Here is a 21,554-nt window from a genome sequence, read left to right on the forward strand (position 1 = left end):
TTTACATGATTTTCTATACTTTTCCATGTTCCACTCAGGCCGATATCAACCATAGCTACGATAATAACTAGTGATGTCATTTTGCACGTGTTTTTCTTCTGAGCGTTTTAATCGGGATCAATTTTTATCGATTTAAACTTGAAACATCCTCTCAATCAGATCACCTCAAACATCAGATACAATCACAAATTGTAGAAAAATACCGATACTTTCTGATGAAATCTACAAAATTTTTGTGTAAGTTCGTCTTTAAAGCTCAGCGTTTTGTGCTCTCGTTAGAAATCTCTTTGTCATGCAACTTGAGTATGTCTATTCATGTATAGTATAGTTATCTCATTTCATTCATTCTACGTAGGTATGTAGCAGTGTTGTTGGTGCAACTGTTTGAGTTAGTGTATCAGTATCGGCAATCAATCTGGCTCTTAGCATTATCTTATCGTAATCGCTTGTCTATACACTTACGGTAATATTGCGCTCGCTATGACATTTTTTCGTCACCGCAGCTCTTACGTTGCATTGTGTGACAACATAACCTTTGACCCTCTCAAATGTGGATTTTTTGTTGGAATCCTGTCGAAGAACAACTAATGGTTGAGTGCTAAACCCAGCCAGTTCTGCATCAGATAAAATGTAAAAGGTTTGTGCGTGATCCCTGCAGGAATCATCATTTCTCATGACTGCGCAATTGATGCGAAATGTGCATGTCTATCCAGGAATATTTTAGAAGTTTTGATTTTGTTTATAAGCAGGCAGTGCTCTGCAGTAAGAATCAATCATAGCACAGAAATTATTCAATTAGGTCTCTTGACGTTTTGCTGAGACGCTATATGTAAATAAGTTTAGTTATATGCTAAGGTCATCTTATCGACCTCATGACAGAGGACTTGGGACACTTAGGAAAGCCTATCAAAAAGTACATATTCTGTTACCAGCCTGATATCTGCGACTTCTTTAGTCTCAGTGTCATCCACAGAGGTATGCTCGGAAGAGAGGGTGTCATGTAAAAGGTTTTCTGGAATATTTCGTTATTGCTTGTACTAATTACTCACACATTAAATTCAAACATTGTATTTGAACTAGAAAGCATTATTATGATTATGAACTAGGAGACGACCGTAATAACGGTACAACTTTGTTCTAAATAAATGGAGCTTGTTGCCGTCCCCCAGTTGCTAGTTCCTCAAGTGACACGCCAGTAAAGCTAAGACTTGAGGGAAACTGTTAGTTATGGTTTGTTTCAAACCTAAAATAATAGTTTTTTTATTTGTGATCTGTAAATGCGATCACAGAAGGCTATAAGTATTTTATACTAATGTAAGACATTAACATAACAAGTGGTAGAGAATGTCAAGGTCAGATTTGGATCCATTTCTTTATCCTTCAAATTTCAAATCACATGTTTTTGTTTCTGCTTACACAAGATTACACGCTCATTGTTACAGAGAAGCATCACTTTAAAAAGTTCAAGACATCTTTTGAAAAGAAAGCTGCCAAAGCACAGCAGCTAGAGGATGAAAGGAAACGACAGCGGGAAAAGAAGGCTCTCAGGTGAGTTTTATCTGCCAAAGTACATGATTGAATCATCAAAACCTGGATAATTTATAAGACGGGTATTTTTTACTATAAGTTCAAGGATAATGCACTTGGGCTATATATGTCTGGAGGTGCCACATCTTGACATAAAACCAATTGCTAATGATGCCTTTAGATTCCCAATGTGTGGCTGGTTTTCAGAACTGAGCCAAGAGCTTACCGATGGAATATTCTAGTACATAGTCTTTACCTATGGAATATTCTAGTACAAAGACTTCACATACGGAATGTTGTAGAACAGAGACTTTACGTATAGAATATTCTAGTACAAAGTCTAGCTAGAGAATATTCAAAGAAATATAGAGAATAGTAAATATAGATTTCATCTTGGCAATGGTCGAGTACAAATTATACCCCATAGAACGTACTAGTACAAAGCTTCACCTAAAGTCAGTTCACCTTCACTTTTAGCCGAGTTCTTGTGTGTATTTTTCATTTTTTATAAAGGTCACACCCTGTCTGTAGCTACTAGTATTTGAGTTTGGCCCACTACTGCAAGATACTAACGGAATGTCATCACATTCCTTTATTTTTGTGTCAGATGTGTGTTTATACTGTTAATTTACCGTACTGTTTGGACTATAAACCGCACCCCTATTTAAGCCGCATCTGCTTTATTTTCCAAAAAGCGATAATAAAACAATACATAGGCCGCACCTTTGTGTAGACCGCAGAACTCAGGGTGGTGCTTTTTAACACGGCAGCAACTTTGCTGTTCAAAACGGAACAGTGCCTAGTGGCACTGTTTTAAATTAACCGACACTTTTTGACCTAGTGTCCAACGGAACAGTACCGTTAGGCATTGTTTCGTTTTTTTTCTTTCGCCGCTAGAGGCGCACTAACCAGAGATTCCAGTTACTGCGCCCTAGCGGTGAAAGAAAAAGCCACAGAATAGCCGCACCCTTATATAAGCTGCCATTGCTCAAATCATCAGAAAAAAAGTAGCGGCTAATAGTCCGAAAAGTACGGTAATCATCTATGCAGTTTCAGTTTACTTGTGTGCACTCATAAACTCTGCCAGGTATGTCATTACTCTTGTCAACAAATTCTTTAGAGTATTTAGATTTTTCATGCCATGAAAGCATTGCCATATAGAATTGAATAGCCAGCAATTTTTAAGTATCAAATACTGCATTGAATTGCTAATAATCGTAATGATGTAAACGTTTGGAAAATCTACTAGCTCCAAAATAATGGCTACATGACTTGCATTTAGAAAGCACGGTCACCTACAAGACCTGGGGTACGTGTGGGGAATCTGAAAGCACCCGTAAAACATAAAATAACAGTGTTTAAAGAATATTTATTATTGTGTATTGATTGATTGCAATTATAACGTAAATTATAAACTAATAAATTTCAAAGTTGAAGACACTCGAGTGTTAGCTTCTCACCATCCCTTACATTTTGTTAAACGGGGACAACTCCTGTTTTTCAACCGATATTACAGGTTGACTTGCAACAAAATTCACATTACAGTTATTTGGTATCAAAAGGTTCACCATGTCTTACTCTGCAGTGTTGTAAGTGCAAAATATGTGGAAATGTAATTACAAGCTCTTAAAAGTTCAAAAATGAACAGTTAATCGCTGCCATTATGAAACCGTCGTAGATCGGAATCAGTTTATTTCTCTGACGTAGTCATTCCATTTGGTTATTGTTTTGACACGTGCTGTTCTCGCGTGAATTGAAAGGCCAATAAAAGGCTCAATATAAAACTTCTCGTAGCACTAGTTTATGACAAACACTTCGGGTTTTACCGAAGACCCCATATCAAATATAGATGCTCACTACTTTACAGTTTTGTTTTGGTTTGGTCTAATCTTCTAGTCGTAATCTGATCATGTGACCCATACTTCCGGCCAAACAGTGTGAATAATTTCTACAGCATTTTTCGACTATCACAGGTGACCAACAGGCTCATCATGTTTATCAGAGAATGATATGTACTCCTTCGAGCTAAGATTAAAAAATTAAACGAATTTTCACTGTAGATTATAAGATATCAGTGCTGAAAGTGACAGCATTACAATGACGATGAAACAATAGACATGGTTTTATTGAATGCGTGAAGTATATTTGCGGAAATATTTCGACGAATAAGGTTGCATGAAAGTGTAAACAGAAGCCATCTTGTTCATCTATGTCCCGTTTGAGCCGTTTTGTAAAGAGATTCTAATCTACGACGGTTTTGTGATGGCGGCGATTAACTGTTCGTTTTTCCGCTTTTAAGAGCTTTTAATCGCATTTCCACATATTTTGCACCTACAACACAACAGAGTAAGACAAGGTGAATCTTTTATACCAAATAACTGTGATGTGAATTTTGTTGCGAGTTAACATTTAAGATCTGAAAATGGATTTGCTGCATTGTTATCATTGCGGAGTTTTCTTCCCTAATTTTGTTGGATAAACAAAAATTGTAAAGATAACAGCTATGTTGTTATCTCTTGTTAATATAATTTCTCGCTGAAATTTGTAATCAAATGTTTTTACACATTTTTGCTGTGTACAAAAATTTTAATACTAAACGGTATTTGAATTACGCTATTTAAAAATGAATTTGAGCAGTTTGTTTTGGAACGAAAGTGCCTTCATTGTCCATAGCTGTCTTTTTTCATAAGTTATAATGAAATAATTGAAAAATTAAAATTGAGCGTTCTTAAATTTGCTTAATTTTTCTCCAATTTTCTAGTCAAAATATAAAAGCTAATTTGTTTTAAAGGCTCGACCGTTCCAGTTTTTAGTTCTATCCACTTGCCGGCTAGTATGCATATAGTTCATATACATAGATCTCAGGTAATCGAAAAGTCAGGTCTAACCAATTAGTTTGGTTTTCTGTGTAATCAGTCTTGTTTATCTACATTCTGCCTTGCAATCCTTGTTAGGGTTGTAAAGAGTCTGCCAGACGGGTCACAGCATGAAATCAGCATGGATGCTTACAGTAACAAAACAGCAGAAGAAACTGGAGGAGGTAAGATTTCTGCCACTCTTTTCTGGCTGCGTTTCGTTTTGCCCTGTATTCAGTTATTTTTGTATAATATATCATGTATATTTAATCTTTCCCATCATTAGAGCCATTGTTGGTCCATTCGTTGCCACACACCAAGAGTGTTCGGAAAAATGTCCTATATGGGTATCAAACCTGAGTATTTGGATTCCAACTAAGCGCACCACTCGACCACCTTGCTACATGGTAGAATAATTGTGGACTTAGCTGTTACACATGACAATCTCTCTCTGCATACGAAACAGTCAGCGTACTAGCAATTATCACAGTGTGCATGCATGATATAGTTCGGGTGCAGGAGCTGTGACGGTGAAACTCTCTATAGCAAGGGTTTTCAACTACGACACTCTTCGCTGCCAAGACCGTGATTATGGAATTTTTTAGTAAAGAGACCCTGAAATATTTTTGTGAAAAGTCTGATTGAAATTGAACAAAATTTTAGTAGATTTTATCAGAAAGTATCGGGTATTATTCTAGCGCTTACGATTGTTTTTGATGTTTGTGCTCACCTGACTGCCAGGATGTTTCAAGGTTAAGATTGATAAAACTTGATCATGGTTAAAACACTCAAATCAAGCGAAAGTGCCCTTGAGTGAGTCAGAGTGAACTTGATCTATACTTGCAAAGAGACTGACGGAGTAGAGACTCGTAACGCTGTAATTTGAACGCAATTTGAACGCCGATATCAACTACAGTATAACAATTTTAGCAACTATTGATGTCGTTGCGCCATGTCTCTTTCTTCTGAGTGTTTTAACCGCGATTGAGTTTTGTTGATTTTGATCTTGAATTGTGCTGCGTGATATCTTTGCATGTACGTTTGATTATTTGGTCTGTAAATATATCGTATATCGAAAAATATCGAACATTGGCGTTGTCTTATTTCGATATATAGTGTTAGGCTTTAACGTATAAAACAATTAAAAAATAGTTGAAAAAAAACAGGAGTTGTCCCCTCTTTACAATAAGGAGAATGGACAACTCCAGTTTTGCAAAACAAAATAAGCCGATACTTCGATAAAATATCGACTTCGATATTTATATCGATTTGAAAACTGACCAAATATAAAATCATCCACTGAAATATATCCTCATATCGAACTATATTGTTTTATCGTGCAGCACTAATCTTGAAACATCCTGGCAGTCAGATCACCTCAAACATCAAAAACAATCGCAAACGATAGAGAAATACCAATTCTTTGTAACAAGATTTACTAGAATTTTGTGTAAGTTCATTTTTAACTATGAAATGTTCTCACTTTATCTTTAATGACTTTATCTAATGGCCCGTACACACTATCACTCAAATTGACGATTAGCCGGGCAATTGACCACAACGATGGACTGCTATGGCGTCATTTTGCGATGTGCGACCGATGTAATCGTTGCTAGCGATGATGCGATGGACTTGCAACATGTTGAACTTCGACCCCGATTATCACAACTGTTAGTATTTTGATTAGCTGTTTGACTGCATCGGATCCCATTTCCACAGTTGTGAAGATTGGTGTCAATTCACTTTTGTTAGCACAGAACTACACACGTGATGAATTACATAACCAGATAATTAAAAGATAACAAAAAGACCTGCGAGATCACCAAAGCAGTTTCGATCACCAAAGCAGTTTCGTAATTTCTAGTTGGTTGTTGGTTAGCGATCAGCTGTGGCTCATAGTGTGTACATTTTATCGTTTGACGTATAATTAGCTGATCGTTGTAGTCCATCGTACAGCTAAATGTCGATTTGAGCAATAGTGGGTTTGAGCCTTTAGAACGTTTTGGTACAAATACTGTCGACTGGAATTTGTTAGTGAAGAGACTATTTGTGTATGAATTTCCTAGTAAAACACTTTGCAATGTAATTTTCTAGTACACAAGTTGGCGGTCTTGAAGCAGATATTGAAAGCGAAGATATCAGAAAAACGGAATGAGGAGCTCAAAGAAAAAGAAGCGACTATCAAATTGGAAGCATTGGAAGAACTTCCAGGTAATATATATATAATAATATATATTATATATATTAGAGCTGCACAATGATCGCGTTAATTAAACGATTAACAGGACCAATACAAATAAACGATTAACTGAGTTGAGCAATTAATCTTCAATTAAAATGCAACCGAGGTGATTATCTTGATGTGGTTCCTTTCCTTTGTACTGTTTAGTACCATACGTTAGTAATACTAATGTAGCAGGTTACTACCATGTAATTTACTAGCAAATAAATATTATGACAAGCAACACTTTCTTACCAATAAATTAAACCACAATTATTTTGCACTCAACAATGAAAACACAGTGAGTCGCTAACATTAAACTTGTTTATACAACGCACATGCGCCGTGCCAATCTAGCCCTAAGCGGCCATGTTGTTAGTTGTTTGAACATGTTTCTAGGTAATAGCAACAAAAGTGATTTCAGTATTATTTAATACGTATCTTACAGTTTATTTTTGATTATTTTTAAAAACTTTCTCAAGTAAATTATACATGTATTTTCATTTTTCAAAAAAGTCACAATCATATTTCAGCTTCAGAATACTAGTAATATAAGATTGACACTTTACTGGAACATGAAAGCAGAAAAATGTCTTCCACCTTAGGTAGTGCATTTCTGTAAGTTGTTGGAAGCGTAAACAAGAAAGCGAAGCGCAGTATATGCCAGAAAGAATTTGCTTACTACCACAGCACACCATCATTAAGATATATTTTAACTAATTCTCATCCTACCGCGCAGAAATCATCACCAGCTGTCGCAGACAATAACTAATACTACTGACTACCGGCACTACTGTCCCCTGTGAGCGGCTATTCTTTAAAGCTGGCAATATTGTATGTAGGAAGAGGGCATCTCTTTATTCAGATAATGTAAATAAACTGCTGCTTCAACTCTTGGCTGACTTAATTATAGACTTTCATAGACAGCTTTCATACTCATAATAATTATTACATTGTAACTTATGTACATTGTACATAACATGTACTACTGCTAGCAATTGTCTAAAATATAATTTATCTATATGTAGCTGTATTATTTGTTTTTGAATATGCAGGTTTTTGCTAGATTAATTCTAAGATTAATCGAAGATTAACTGGTTCAGACCAGTTATTAATCGCGATCAATTTTTATAATCGTTGTGCAGCTCTAATATATATACATATACACATATATATATAATATTTATCATTATATATAACGTATAGCTCAGGTAATGTTGTGTACTAAAAATATAAATTTTCCTATATATTAAAGATGTAAACAGTGTAAAAGTGTAAACAGAAGCCATCGTGTTCGGCTATGTCACATTTGAGCCGTTTTGGAAAGGGATATCAATCTATGGCGTTTTCGTGATGGCAGGGATTAATTGTTCGTTTTTGAGCTTTTAAAAGCCTGTAATCACATTCCCACATATTTTGCACCTATAACACAGCAGAGTAAAACATGGTGAATTTTTTGATATCAAATAACTGTAATGTGAATTTTGTAAACAAAACTTCATCGGTTTAAAGCTCTCAGAAGAAAGTTGTTGCGAACTGAAGTCACCAGTTGCTATCGTTGGTGTCGGCTGTTGTGTTCGAGTTGCAGTGTTACTTGTCTCTATTCTGTCAGTCTTTTTGCAACTATGAAAATCAAAACCGCTCTTATGCTTAAGCTGAGCATTTTAACTGCGATCAAGTTTTGTTGATTTTAACCTTGAAGCATCCTGGTAGTCAGATCACCTCAAACATCAAAAACTGTTGCAAAAGATAGAAAAATAGTAATAATTTTTGGTGAAATCTACTAAAATTTTGTGTGAGTTCATCTTTCTTCAATAACAAGGTTTCGGGTTTGGCCCAAGTTAGGGATCTGTCCAAAGCTGTATAAAGCTAGGGTTATAGGTTGGAATAGAAGACAATCTTTTACGTGGTCTTGAACTTATGGCATCCAGATTGATAGACTAACACCGTAACACTTGTAATAATGGATCACCGTCCAGTTTGTATGAATAATTGTACAGATAGATGTTTTCTAGGGTTTATCGGCAAACCTGACGATCTCTCGCAGCATATTAGACGCCCAGCACACTAATAATTTTAATATTTGACAAAGTCATCAGAAAAAACTATTAAATAATTTTAATAATTAATAAACATTCCTAGAAGGTTGTACTTTGATAATAAAATCTATTTTATTAATTTGCAAAATTTTGCAGGCATCATAATTGCACTTTTGCTTGATTTGACCGGTTTAACCGGGATCAGCTTTTGTTGGTTTTTCATCTTGAATTATCCTGGCTGTCAGTTCACTTCAAACATTAAAAACAATCACAAATGATAGAAAAAGTGTAAGTTTGTCTTTACACATCAATTATTATGAGTATAAAGCTTTTTTCAACACATTTTGGTCAGATTTAAAAGTCATCTAGAGTTTACTTTTGTTATATTTGAATTATACCTTCTTTGAATGAAATTCAGATTTAATAGCATTTTGTTTAGTTCGTATGATACATAGGCTAATCCTGCTAGCCCTCGGTACAAAGTAAAAAAATAATTATTAAAAATTATTCATTTTCAAATCAAATGCAAATTATGATCCTAATATCTTTTATGAAGATTTATTGTTTTCTTATGTATCTCTCATTGGCTAGTTTGTATTCATTCAGAGGATGAGATTTTGGAGGATGACTATGAATTCTCGGATGAGGAGAGGGAGGAATGTAAAGATTCTGACACAGAGGTCGGGCCGGTGCTTGGTAATTCTGACACAGAAAGCCGCTCCTCGTGTCAAATTGAGAAAGACGAAGCCTTGATGGTTTGTTGTTACTTGGTTTATCTCTAGCTTAAGTTCTTAACTTTTAATAATTGTCATAAAATTGCAAAACCTCAAGTTGTACTTGGTGTGTTCTCAGTTTATCATGAAAAGCTGATGAGAAAAGATTTCGGACCTGTGCCATATCAATTAAATGCCAGCATATTAAAATCTATCATTGTTGTTTACTGACTGATTATAATCGGCAAATAAATCTGCTGGGCTGCCATTAATTAACCTTGGGTATTGTGATGTGATTTAACATAATGCATTATTATGTAATATGGTATGATTTGATTTGGTGTATTGTTATGTAATGTGGTATGATTTAATGTGGTGTATTGTTATGTAATGTGGTATGATTTAATGTGGTGTATTGTTATGTAATGTGATTTAACATCGTGTATTGTCATGTAATGTGGTATGATTTAATGTGGTGTATTGTCATGTAACGTGGTGAGATTTAACTCGGTGTATTGTTATGTACTGTGGTAAGTTTAACATATTGTATTGTCATATAATGTGGTGTGATTTAATGTAGTGTTATGTAATGCAGTGTGATTGAATTTAGTGTATTGTTCTGTAATGGGGTGTGATTTAATGTACTGTGTTGTTACGTAATATGACGTAATGAAATGTAGTGTCATGTGATGGAATTAAATATTAAGTAACGTTTTCAATAATTTTTTTATGGTTTTCCATTGCATAACCGAGAAAATATTTTTGTTTGAAATATTTTTGCCCATATAGTAATTTTAGAAAAATAAGTGCATTCAGTATTCAATTATGTGAGCTGTGATCTTGTTTTTGGCCATGTGCACTCATGAGTCATGACATACGCATAATAGTTGTATAGTTGTGAGTTGTCTTCTTTTTATTTGATTGAATTAAGAGCTTTGGCCAGTCATATAATGGTTGAAAGTTTCGGTGTGCTTGTGGATTTGCTTTTTCTTGCGTTGGGTATAACACCTTATAGATAGATACATGTAGTTAGATATGAACTTCCCCAGTCGATGCTCTTCAAAGCAAATTAGACCATGAAACAAAAAATAACAGTTTTAATTGAAGAGCCCGGTGCTAAAAGTTCTCAAGATACAAAATGGCCAACTGCAGAAAAGCAAAGTTAAAGTTAGTAACTTGTTGTGAAATTAGAAAAAGGTCACTAGGCGCCCTTTACCTAAATTATCAGGCTCATAACTGTCACTACATTCACATTGTAAGTTCCTGAGATCTCTTTCTACTATTGGACTGCAAAAAGCCGAGTTGTTTTTTATGGACTTGAGTACTTATAGTGCAATGACTAGCGTCTTTCAAAGGACAAACACATTTTTATTCATGTACGATGACAATGAGAGTGATTAGGTGAACAGCAGATGTAAGGAACAGCATTGTCAGATTAAAAGCCTGCATAATAAACCAATTTTTTAGCCCATTCAGGTGAGTTTCTAGCCCCTTTTTAGACCTTGAAGTTAAAAGTTCAGGAATAGCAGCTTCATCTACTTGCTCAGCCATTGTTGAAAGCTCTGAACCGAGCCATGTAATCACATGACCTAATAGCCTCAATCTGATTGGCTGCTCGTGGACTGGTGTACTTTTAGTGCATCAGTACAGGGAATTTTGGTTTGCCTTTGTAATTTATACAAGACAAATACTTTTTGGTGCTTATTTTTAATGTTGTTGAACTTAGCTATGTATGCTTTAACATTCTACAGTGAAGAATGCAGTTGACCAAAATTGTGACTTAAGTGCTTTTACCACTAGACTCTTCATGTTGTTTTAGGCATTCATTTACTTTTCGACTGCCTACAGAATATTTGCAATAGAATATTAATCTATAAAAATTGTTTTAAAAGACAAGGTAAGGTATTAAATATTACCTGTATTGGAATATGAACGAAGTGAATGTTTGAAGCCAATATCTTGAACGCTGGTGCCTACACACTGATCAGCCATTCCTCTTGTGCCAAGATTCGTATCATGAAGATTGGACTTGTTCTGTTATTTGAGGAGTTTTTTACCCTATTAATGTTTTGCAAACAGAGAAGAGTAAGGGCTGTACTAGAGTCAGATGAAGAAAGAGAAGAGGATGTAGAGTCATCTACCCAGCCGTCTACATATCCTCCAAGTAGACAAACACTTACTGGTAAGTCTTGCTTTTACCTCCTGCGAACTACAGTACAGGAGGTTCTTGCATGGCAAAGGTACTTGCATACATCATGGATGATACCTATGGGCTCCGATAGCTCTCTTGTATTGAGGACCTTCACTAATCTATATATTTATCAAAGTTTGTCGTTTGTAGGATTGATTGTCTGGTTATAGATCTTAAAATCTTTAAATAAATATTCCATACCGAAGAAGATTTGATCTCGGACCCTGCCGTTTACCATTCTGGCACCTTACCCACTAGACTACAGAAATCGAATTGCTAGCATGCCAATATAAGTCATTATGTGAGAGCAAATACCTAACAGCTTTGCGTATGACGCGAGTCATAGCATAACGTCACGAGAAGCTGTTCGCTCACATTATTAAACTGGCTAATAGCGAGCAACTCTCACTACTTCTCATTGTGCAGTGTATATAAGACAAAACACTTCTCTCATGATATGTAGTTTGAAAGTTAGAATGGCAAATTTTCTGTACAAATTTTCTGTTTTGGTAAATACAAATCAATTTTCTGTCCAAAGACTTTTTTATTACCCGGGCAACGCCGGGCAGCACAGCTAGTCTATATATATATTTCTCAAAGTATGTCTGTGGATTGGTCATTCTGACTATAGCGCACGCTGATTATTTTACAGATGCGATCACGCGTTACGATGCTCCTGTTAACAAATATTTTTCGTAAGGTTCGATTACTATATCTGCGGTCAAGGCCAATTCTTCTCACGCGGACAATTATATTGTCTCCGTATTCAACAATTATATTGCCTCAGATTCAACAATTTGAGGGATAGCTTCTTGTAGAACAGTAACCTTTTTTTATACATACACCCTTCTATGCAAGAATTGTTATTAATTCTACATATTCAGGATTTTTATTTTGTTTTTTTCAGTTCGTATTAATTGTATCATTATCGAATCATCTTTTATTGTAATCGTAGCAAAACAGACTTAATTTAGCTTTTACCTGCTAATTATTTCACATTTACATCTAAACTTTTTTATAGTCGTTTATTTTTTTCAAGTATTTGACCTGCACGAAACATTTTCCTCATGATATGAATTTTAAAAGTTTTCAGACAAAGTTTGTAAACCCTTACAGTTATTTTAATTGTCTCTCTTAATTAATTTCAATTACACAAAACACTTTTCTCATGGTATGTGGTTTGAAAGTTAGAATAGAAAATGTTGTTATATGTTAAATACAAATAAATTTTCTGACCAAAGACTTTTTTATTACTCATTGAACAGCTAGTATGATAATAATATCAACACTTGGAAAATCCGCTCGCTCCAAAATAATGTTCACACAACAAGAATTTGACATCTACAATACTTGTGGTAAGCATATGGGATTTGAAAGCTTAAATAAAAAACTTCCTAATACCATATTGTTGAAAAAAAGCTTTTACTGTGTTTCGCTAAATTGCAATACAATGTATAATAATAAATAAGTAATATAATAAATGTAATAATATAGTATATATATACTAGAACAAGAGTACGGTTAGAGGTTGGGGAACACAATTGCATCTTACGGAATTCCAACCCACAACATTCTGCTTCACCACCCGACACACCACCAGCTGCTCCAATCATTCACCTTCCAACATTGGAGAATAATTGCACGCATACTTATTCTCTGTGCTTTATCAGCACATCTGACTATCTTTCATGGCACACTGGACTACCACTGTACTAGTTTATATTATTACTAGTGCAGTGGTAGTAAAGTGTGATGTGAGAGATCATTAGGTGTGCCGATAAAGCACATAGAATAAGTATGTGTACAATTATTCTGAAATACTGAAAGGTAAATGAGTGGCACAAGTAGTAGTTTTTCAGGTGGCAAAGTAGAATATCATAGGTCTGAATGCTTTGCAAAACAATCGTGTATCTTGATCCGACTTCAAATGAACAGACATGACTCTTATTATAGTAAAGATTATAAACTGATCTTTACTATAATAAGAGCCATGTCCATCTGTCAGAAGCCACATTAAGAGCATTAGAAAAAAGAATGCAGCGCACGGGAATCAAACCCAGATATTTGAATTCTTGGCCAAGCCCGCTATCATCTGCACTACTTGACCAACATTTTACACCAAAGAACAATTGTGCACATAGTTATTACACCTGATGATCTCTCACGGCAGCATGAGACTGCTTGGGTACTAATTTAATCATCAATTTAAATGTTTAAGACTAATTTTACTGTAGCAAAGATATTTGGCCTGTTGAGCACAAATGTGTACTAGTTTATCCATCATTTGTTTTAGTGTATAATTCACCAAAGTGATATATATAATTATATATACAGTGAAACTCGGATAACTCGCCCTCGGTTAGCTCGAACACATGGTTAACTCGAACGGTTTTGTTTGGTCCGTTCCCACGCAATGATAAATTGCTACAGATAACTCGACCTCAACTCCGTTAACTCGAACAGTTTTTTGCCCAACGGCTACCGAGATGGTTTTTATCGCTTTAGAATATCACTTTATTCCAAGCCATAGAGATAAACCTCAACTTTTAGTAGTTCATAGGCGCCGTTATTACCATCATCGACAAAATATTTTAGTCAACGACTTTTCATATGTTTGGTAAAATTTTATTTTTACCAAACCGTTTAGCCATGGTCCTTCGAAGGCAAGAAAAAGCGAGGTAACCTTGGCATAAACTTCAAGAAAAATCGGCAAAATTGATCTTGGTTACAGTGCTCAAAAAAAAAATGTCTTTCCTTTTGAGCGTTTCAACATCGATCAAGTTTTGCCAATTTTAATCTGAAAAACGTCCTGGCAATATCATCACCTCAAACAACAAACCAATCTCAAGTGATAGAAAAATCTCTATACTTTCTGGTAAAAAACTTTTAAACTTTACATTAGAAGCATTTAAGTTGAAACAAGCCATTCATGCTTTTGATTCATATATAGTTTGTATATGTACATGTATCTACTAATAAATACATGGACTTGTGACAGTGCTCTAATAACTTGAACGCTCTGATAACTCGAGCACTTTCACTCGGTTTCGTGAAGTTTGAGTTATCCATGTTTGACTGTATCTCTTTTCAGTTATCTTCACCTGTGTGTGGAATACTCTTTGCAGATTGTCACATATCGGAAAGTCTTGACAGATTGTTAGGTGATCAGCCATTGGCCACAAAGACCTCTTCTAACACCCTCAATTCCGAGCGTACCTCTGTGGATGATACTGAGACTAAAGACATAGGAGATATCAGGTTGGTAACAGAGCATGTACTCTTTATTAGGCTTTCATTTTTGTAATCTCAAACAGGGTTTACACCAGTTTGTTGTAGGTCCTCTGTCATAAGGTCGATAAGATGAACACGGTTAGTCTGTCATTGAAATATAACTAAACTTATTTACATATAGTGTCTCAGCAAAGAATATTAAATAACCTAATTGGACAATGTCTGAGCTATGGTTGATTCTTACTGCAGAGCACTGCCTGCTTGTAAACAAAATCAAAACTTCTAGAATATTCCTGAATAGACATGGGTATTCCCCATCGATTGCGCCATCATGTGAAACTATGAGTCATGCATTGGAGCTTATTCAAATCAACCATGCAGTAGTCTCAGTAAACCATGATATATATCCACAAACAAGACAAAGTGACGGCCACACACAATAAAATTATTAAAAATAAAAGCAAAGATGAATAATAACAGTACTATATATACATCTATGCGTATCAAACGTGTACAGCTAAGCCCAGAGTTCGCTAAGAGTTCTGTTGTTTGTTTTCCACCTTTTACAATGGAACATTGTTAGCAGAGTGTTATATGGTGCTAGAATCTCAAAATGGAGAGGACAGAACATAAAAGTCATAAGCCTAGCATGAGATTTGTAGCAATGTTACAAATCTGTGTCAGTAGGAGCTTTCTTGTATCTTTGACAATGTGGTCGCATCAAGGGAAATCCAGGTTATATTATTAAAAAGTTGTGAAATCTTGATCCCCAAATATGGGCATAATCATAAAGTGATTTTTATCCACCTAAAGAGAGTGTTTTGGGAAGGTGACAAGTTCAAGCTGAACAAGTTTTGGCTGAAAATATGTATATACTGCTTGATAGTTATGTAGCACTTGGTGTTTGTATAAAAACTACTGTCAGCTTGTTTATCTTCATGTTTATTAAAGGTGAATCTGCACCATTGAAATGATGTGAATCCAAGTAAATCAATACAAAGCCAAGACATCTACTGTAGCTTCAATTTGATGTAATTATTGATTTTGTAGACCTATCCAGTCCTGGGCTATAATAATTTGAATGAGATCTTTTTTTGAAGTGAAATTCAAGCAAAAGTAATGTTTTTAGTTGCAGAGACGGACAGAATCGAGACACATAATACTTCAACTTGAACACAACAGCTGATATAAGCAATCCCAACGATAACAACTAGTGACATCATTTCACACATGTTTTTCTTCTGAGTGGTTTAATCATGATCAAGTCTTGTCAGTTTTAATTTTGAAACATCCTGTCAATCAGATCACCTCAAACATCGAAAAACAATCTTAATTTATAGAAAAATACTGATAATTTCTGACAAAATTATCTAAAATTTTGTGTAGGTTAATCTATAAGAGAACTGTGTGTGCCTTCAATGAGGTATATTATATTGGTAGTTAGTATTTGTAATTTTGTCCAAAGAATGCTAATGTAACAAACATACAACCTCATTCCATTTATTTATCTTCTACCTTTATTCTTATCTTCTTTATCTATATTTCTCAAAGTATGTCGTCGTACGTCGTATATATATCGGAAATCCGGCTATAGATCTTAAAATCTTGAATTAAATATTCCGTGCCAAAGAGGATTCGATCTCGGACCAAGCTGTTTATAAGTCTTACGCCTAGCCCACTGAACTATGGAAGTCAAATTGCTAGCCTGCCAATATAAGGCATTATATCAGTGCAATACCTAACTGCTTTACGTATGACGCGGGTCATAGCTTAACGTCATGAGAAGCTGTTCGCTCACATTATTAAACTGCCTAATAGCAAAACTCTCACTACTTCTCATTGTTTATAAGACAAAAAACTTCTCATGATATGTGGTTTGAAAGTTAGAATGGCAAATGTTGTAATATGTTAAATGCAAATCAATTTTCTGTCCAAATACTCTTCTATTACACGGGCAACGCCGGGTGGCACAGCTAGTTATGTTATATATGTAATATAATAAATGGAGCGAGATTATAAGTTTGCTTCCTTAAGCCTGGTTCCCATATCGATTGCTAGACTCCGGCGGTAACATGCGCATTAAAACACTTGCGGCGCTAGGCTCTGCGGGATATGTTCACATAAAGCCACATCGTTGATAATGTCGTAAACATAATTGCGTAATCAAATAAAATTTTCACTCGCCATGCCATTCCTATAATGGTGACCTTTACCCGTACAGTGCATTTCGGGAATGTTTTGCCTGCGACCGTTTGCGAAATTTGAACATGCGCAAATTCTTGCGTTGATCGCCGGCATCCACCGGCGGTGCACTGCGATCCGCGGCGTGTAGGTTCTCATTTTACCGCAATAGCCTGCGGTGCTGTCGCCGGTGCTGTCGCCGGTGCTTTGCGGCGTATATGGAAACCGAGCTTTACTGTCGTAAAAAGTGAACTGATCTCAAAGAAATTAGCATTATAGACTAAGAGATGATTAGCATCTTAGATATATTTTATCAACTAAAACTTTCAACTTCTACTAAAGTTTACCACAGAGACTGGTCGCTGGTTAAACGTTATAATCTTGTTTTTTCTGCATAAATTTTGCGCGAAATTCGTTATAATTACCAATGGAGCGACCGACATAACATTGCAACCAAGCCGCATAGACGGAAGAGAACAACTCCCTTTCAGTGCAGCTGATGCATCAGGTGCAGTACGTCTTGTGACAAGCTGCTGTGTTGCTCGCCCGCTCGACGGGGGAACAACTCCGCAAAAACAACAGTTTGTCAAGACAGGCTAGTTGATAATATGCTAGATCAGTCAATTGTACGATTTCCTTTTTATTTGCCAGATGTAAATTTAGGTCAAAGGAAGGGAGTTTTTTAAATATAATTTGATAACATCAGAGATCTGTCCGTTTTACTAGGCCTTTTGAAATGCTCTCAGCTCTTTCAGTCAGGACAAGGATTGCTCTGTTGTTTTATTGTAAAATGATTTTCTACTTTCAGCAAACCTGTGAATCCTGTCGATGAGAATGCACAAGATGTGAATGTCGGTTTCACTTCTGGTGTAGATGCTTCTAATGGTAAGTGAATGTTAATTTCACTGGAAAGTCTAATAATAATTCGATGGTTTGGAATAACGACAATTGAGGAACAATCTTTACTATAATTGCTGCATTTTGGATATATATAATATATTATATATATATAATATATATAGTAATTGTGCAGATGGTTTTCATGTCTGACAATAATTCATGCCGCACCGGATTGCCTGCCATGGTAGTAGTTACCATAACAAGGAAACTGCCATACAATTGTTTGTTGGGAATTAGTAGATTACCCATCAGCCAATCACTAAGCATGTAGCTTGGCCATCAGCCAATCAATAGGCATGTATATCGACCATCAGCCAATCACTGTACTTAAAATTGAGTCGTGGTCTCTGTACATGTGTCATTATTGTGATTTGGTCTATTGTTTAATAAATTCATTTATTGTTTTCATGATAATAATTTCAAAACATGTGTTTAAAGCTATAATGTTTTTATTATTGCCTTTTCTCTGACGTTGAGCGGTTGAGTGAAACTGACAAATAATTGGTTTCTTAATTGCATGCGTTGGCTATTCACCTCAGATAAGTAATTGGGAGTTATTTGCTCCATCTAGACTTGTTTCCCTCATCACCCTCCATTGTATAACTGTGTGAATCGTTTTAAGAGTTTACGCGGTTGCGTTAGCCATAAATCTAACAAATTAATGGATAAAAATGTCATTACCTTTATCATATACAGTCAAACATGGATAACTCGTTCACGGATAGCTCGAACACGAAACGGTTGTTATCGCTTTAGAAAATCACTTTATTCAAAGCCATAGAGGTAAACTTCATCTTTTCGTAATTCATAAGCGTCGTTATTACCACCATCGGCAAAATATTTTTGTCAACGACTTTTCTAAAAGTTTGGTGAAATTTGATTTATACTGCGATACGATGAATAGCACGGGCTAGCCGGGCCACGCGCGCAAGGATTTTCGCCACGCACATACAAAACAAAAATCGCATGTTGTTTTGTATGTGCGTGGCGAAAATCCTTGAGTGCGTGACCCGGCTAGCCCATGATGAATAGTTTTCCGACGTTGATTCCGTGTTGAATCAACGTCGGAGTGTTGAATGTTTAAAACGTCTTAAAATTGTTGTAATACGTTGTCTGAGCTACAAAAAACTATTCATCGTTTGACCTAAACACAGAATACGTGTGTACATTCAATAAGTATCTATTAAAAAAGCGTGAGTGATATAGAATGTACCGTAAAACCTCGTAAAACTTCTAATTGAACTGCCTCGGAGTGTTGCTCTTAACGAATCCCAGGTAAAGTAAGGTAATCTGCATAAACTTCAAGAAAAAACGGCAAAATTGATCGTGGGTAAAACCCCAAAAGAAAAAAATGTCTTTTCTTTAGAGCATTTCAACAACGATCAAGTTTTGCCAATGTCAATCTGAAAAACGTCCTGGCAATAACATCACCTCAAACAACAAACCAATCTCAAGTGATAGAAAAATCTCTATACTTTTTGATAAAAACGTTTTAAATGTTACATTAGAAGCATTTAATTTGAAACAAACCATTTGTGCTTTTGATTTATATTATAGTTTGTATATGTACATGTATCTACTAATAAATAAGTAAATATATGGACTTGTGACAGTGCTCTGATAACTTGAACGCTCTGATAATTCGAACACTTTTGCTCGGTCCCTTGAAGTTCGAGTTATCCATGTTTGACTGTATATTCAATGTAATATCATGTTTACTAGGTTAACACATCTCTTGCTTGTTTGTTTAACAACTGGATTTAATTTTCCGTTTAACTTTTGTTTAATTTTATGTATTGTTATTTTTAAAAAATTTTATAAATTTTTTTTAATCATTTTTGTGCAATTGATAACCTTGAAACTGCATTTTTTTTATTGAAAAAAGTATCACAATTTGTTTTTATTAATTGTGAATGCATTTTGACCTTGATTCTTGAGATAGAACTTCTTGAATCAGATATATTGGTATCACGATAAAATGAATAACCTTAAAAATATAAAAATAAAGGACTCTTTGCTCACTTCAAAGTAACCAAGTTCAAGTAAACCAAAGTTCTGTCATAAGCTGGGCTAAAATTCTGTACTGTGTGTCTGTATGTCTGCTGCGCTGTCAAAAGTGTGCTAAGCTGTGCTCCGTGCTTGCTCATAACCTAAATACCTTATCAGCGTTTTCATTTGGTGGCTGAGCAGATAAAGCACAGAGAATTTGTATCTCCACGATTATTCTGAGCTGCCAGAAGGCGGTTGATTGGTGCTGGTGTTAGAGCGTTGGTCTACCAAGCTGAATATCTAGGGTTCGAATCCCGCTTATAACGATCTTTTATTTCACCCTGCAACCGTGACTGAAGAGCATGACTCACAGTACACCTCTTCATATTGATATATAGAATACACCTCCACAGTGGGAGTTGCAGATGTGATCAACCCTTCAGCGATCTCTTGCATTCTGCCTTTGGTCTCTGTCTGTACAGCTCCCCTTGTTTCTCAATTGCTTTAAAATTCATTTCTCTTTCTTTCTGACCGCCAGCTTTCTTAATCTTTTCCTCACTTTTTATGTTTCTCTTGCATCTTTCCATTTCTCCTTCCCTCATGTACGCTTCTGTCTCTCCTTCCCTCATGTACACTTCCATCTCTCCTTCCCTCATTTACACTTCTGTCTCTCTTTCCCTCATGTATACTTCTGTCTCTCCTTCCCTCGTGTACACTTCTATCTCTCCTTCCCTCATGTACACTTCTGTCTCTCCTTCTCTCGTGTACACTTCTGTCTCTCTCCCGTCTTTTCATCTTCCCCCTCCCCATACTAGTCCTCTTTCCCCATTTTGTCCCTTCCGTCTACCCGTCTCTCTTGTATCTTTTTTTGTAGAATGTCAGCATTTGCTGTACAATGTACCAAGTGCCTCCGACCTGTCAAAGTCATAAATTATTTTAGCAGGTGTAGGCAAATCCCTACTCGGCTTCACTCAAGGCATGTTCAGCACACAGCAGGCAGAAGATGAGTTGGAGGGTCTATGCTCGGGGCGCTTTGGAACTCCTCAACCCTAGTGAGTAAATAAAATATATTTCTAATGCAGCCAATCAGTTACAAGCTATCAACCTCAGAGACCAGATTGCTTTTATGTAGAGCTTTTGATCTTTTTCGCGGGTGCTAAATTTGGAAAAATGCAAAGATCTGACTTTTTTTACAAAGTTGTTTATATTATTTGTCATGTTATTACCCTGATTGTTGCATTTTTTTTGTTGTTAGCAGATGCTTGTATGATATTAGTTACTAAATCAGGGGAGTTATATAACAGTGATTTCAATAGCACCGATAGCATGGCTCAAATATTATATAATATTCACGAGCAGCGTATAAAAGTTAATGTGAAATAGTGTAACAATGCACATTAACATCCCCTGCTGGCGCTTGCTGAGTTTTTCTGTACTTTTCGAACTATAAACCGCACCCCTATATAAGCCGCATCTGCTTTATTTTTCAAAAAATGATAATAAAACAATACATAGGCCGCACCTTTGTATAGGCAGCAGAATTCAGGACGGTGCTTTGTAACACGGCAGCAACTTTGCTGTTTAAAACAAAACAGTGACTAACGGCACTGTTTTGTTTTAACTGACGCTTTTAACCTAGTGCCTAACGGAACAGTACCATTAGGCATTGTTTCGTATTTTCTTTCACCGCTAGAGGCGCACTATCAG

General features: G+C 35.7%; 1 protein-coding gene across 1 annotated transcript in view; it reads left to right on the forward strand.

The window, feature by feature from the left end:
* The window catches only part of LOC137397140 (claspin-like), a 63,867-nt gene that overhangs the window by 20,801 nt on the left and 21,512 nt on the right, over window positions 1–21,554 (forward strand). Inside the window, exons 8-15 of the mRNA XM_068083427.1 lie at window positions 1,443–1,548; window positions 4,482–4,567; window positions 6,477–6,593; window positions 9,249–9,397; window positions 11,435–11,537; window positions 14,672–14,804; window positions 17,767–17,843; window positions 20,791–20,899. Of these exons, the coding sequence (XP_067939528.1) occupies window positions 1,443–1,548; window positions 4,482–4,567; window positions 6,477–6,593; window positions 9,249–9,397; window positions 11,435–11,537; window positions 14,672–14,804; window positions 17,767–17,843; window positions 20,791–20,899 (880 nt within the window). The remainder of the gene's footprint in view (window positions 1–1,442; window positions 1,549–4,481; window positions 4,568–6,476; window positions 6,594–9,248; window positions 9,398–11,434; window positions 11,538–14,671; window positions 14,805–17,766; window positions 17,844–20,790; window positions 20,900–21,554) is intronic.

This window comes from Watersipora subatra, chromosome 5 (genome assembly GCF_963576615.1).
Source record: "Watersipora subatra chromosome 5, tzWatSuba1.1, whole genome shotgun sequence".
Lineage (NCBI taxonomy): Eukaryota > Metazoa > Bryozoa > Gymnolaemata > Cheilostomatida > Watersiporidae > Watersipora > Watersipora subatra.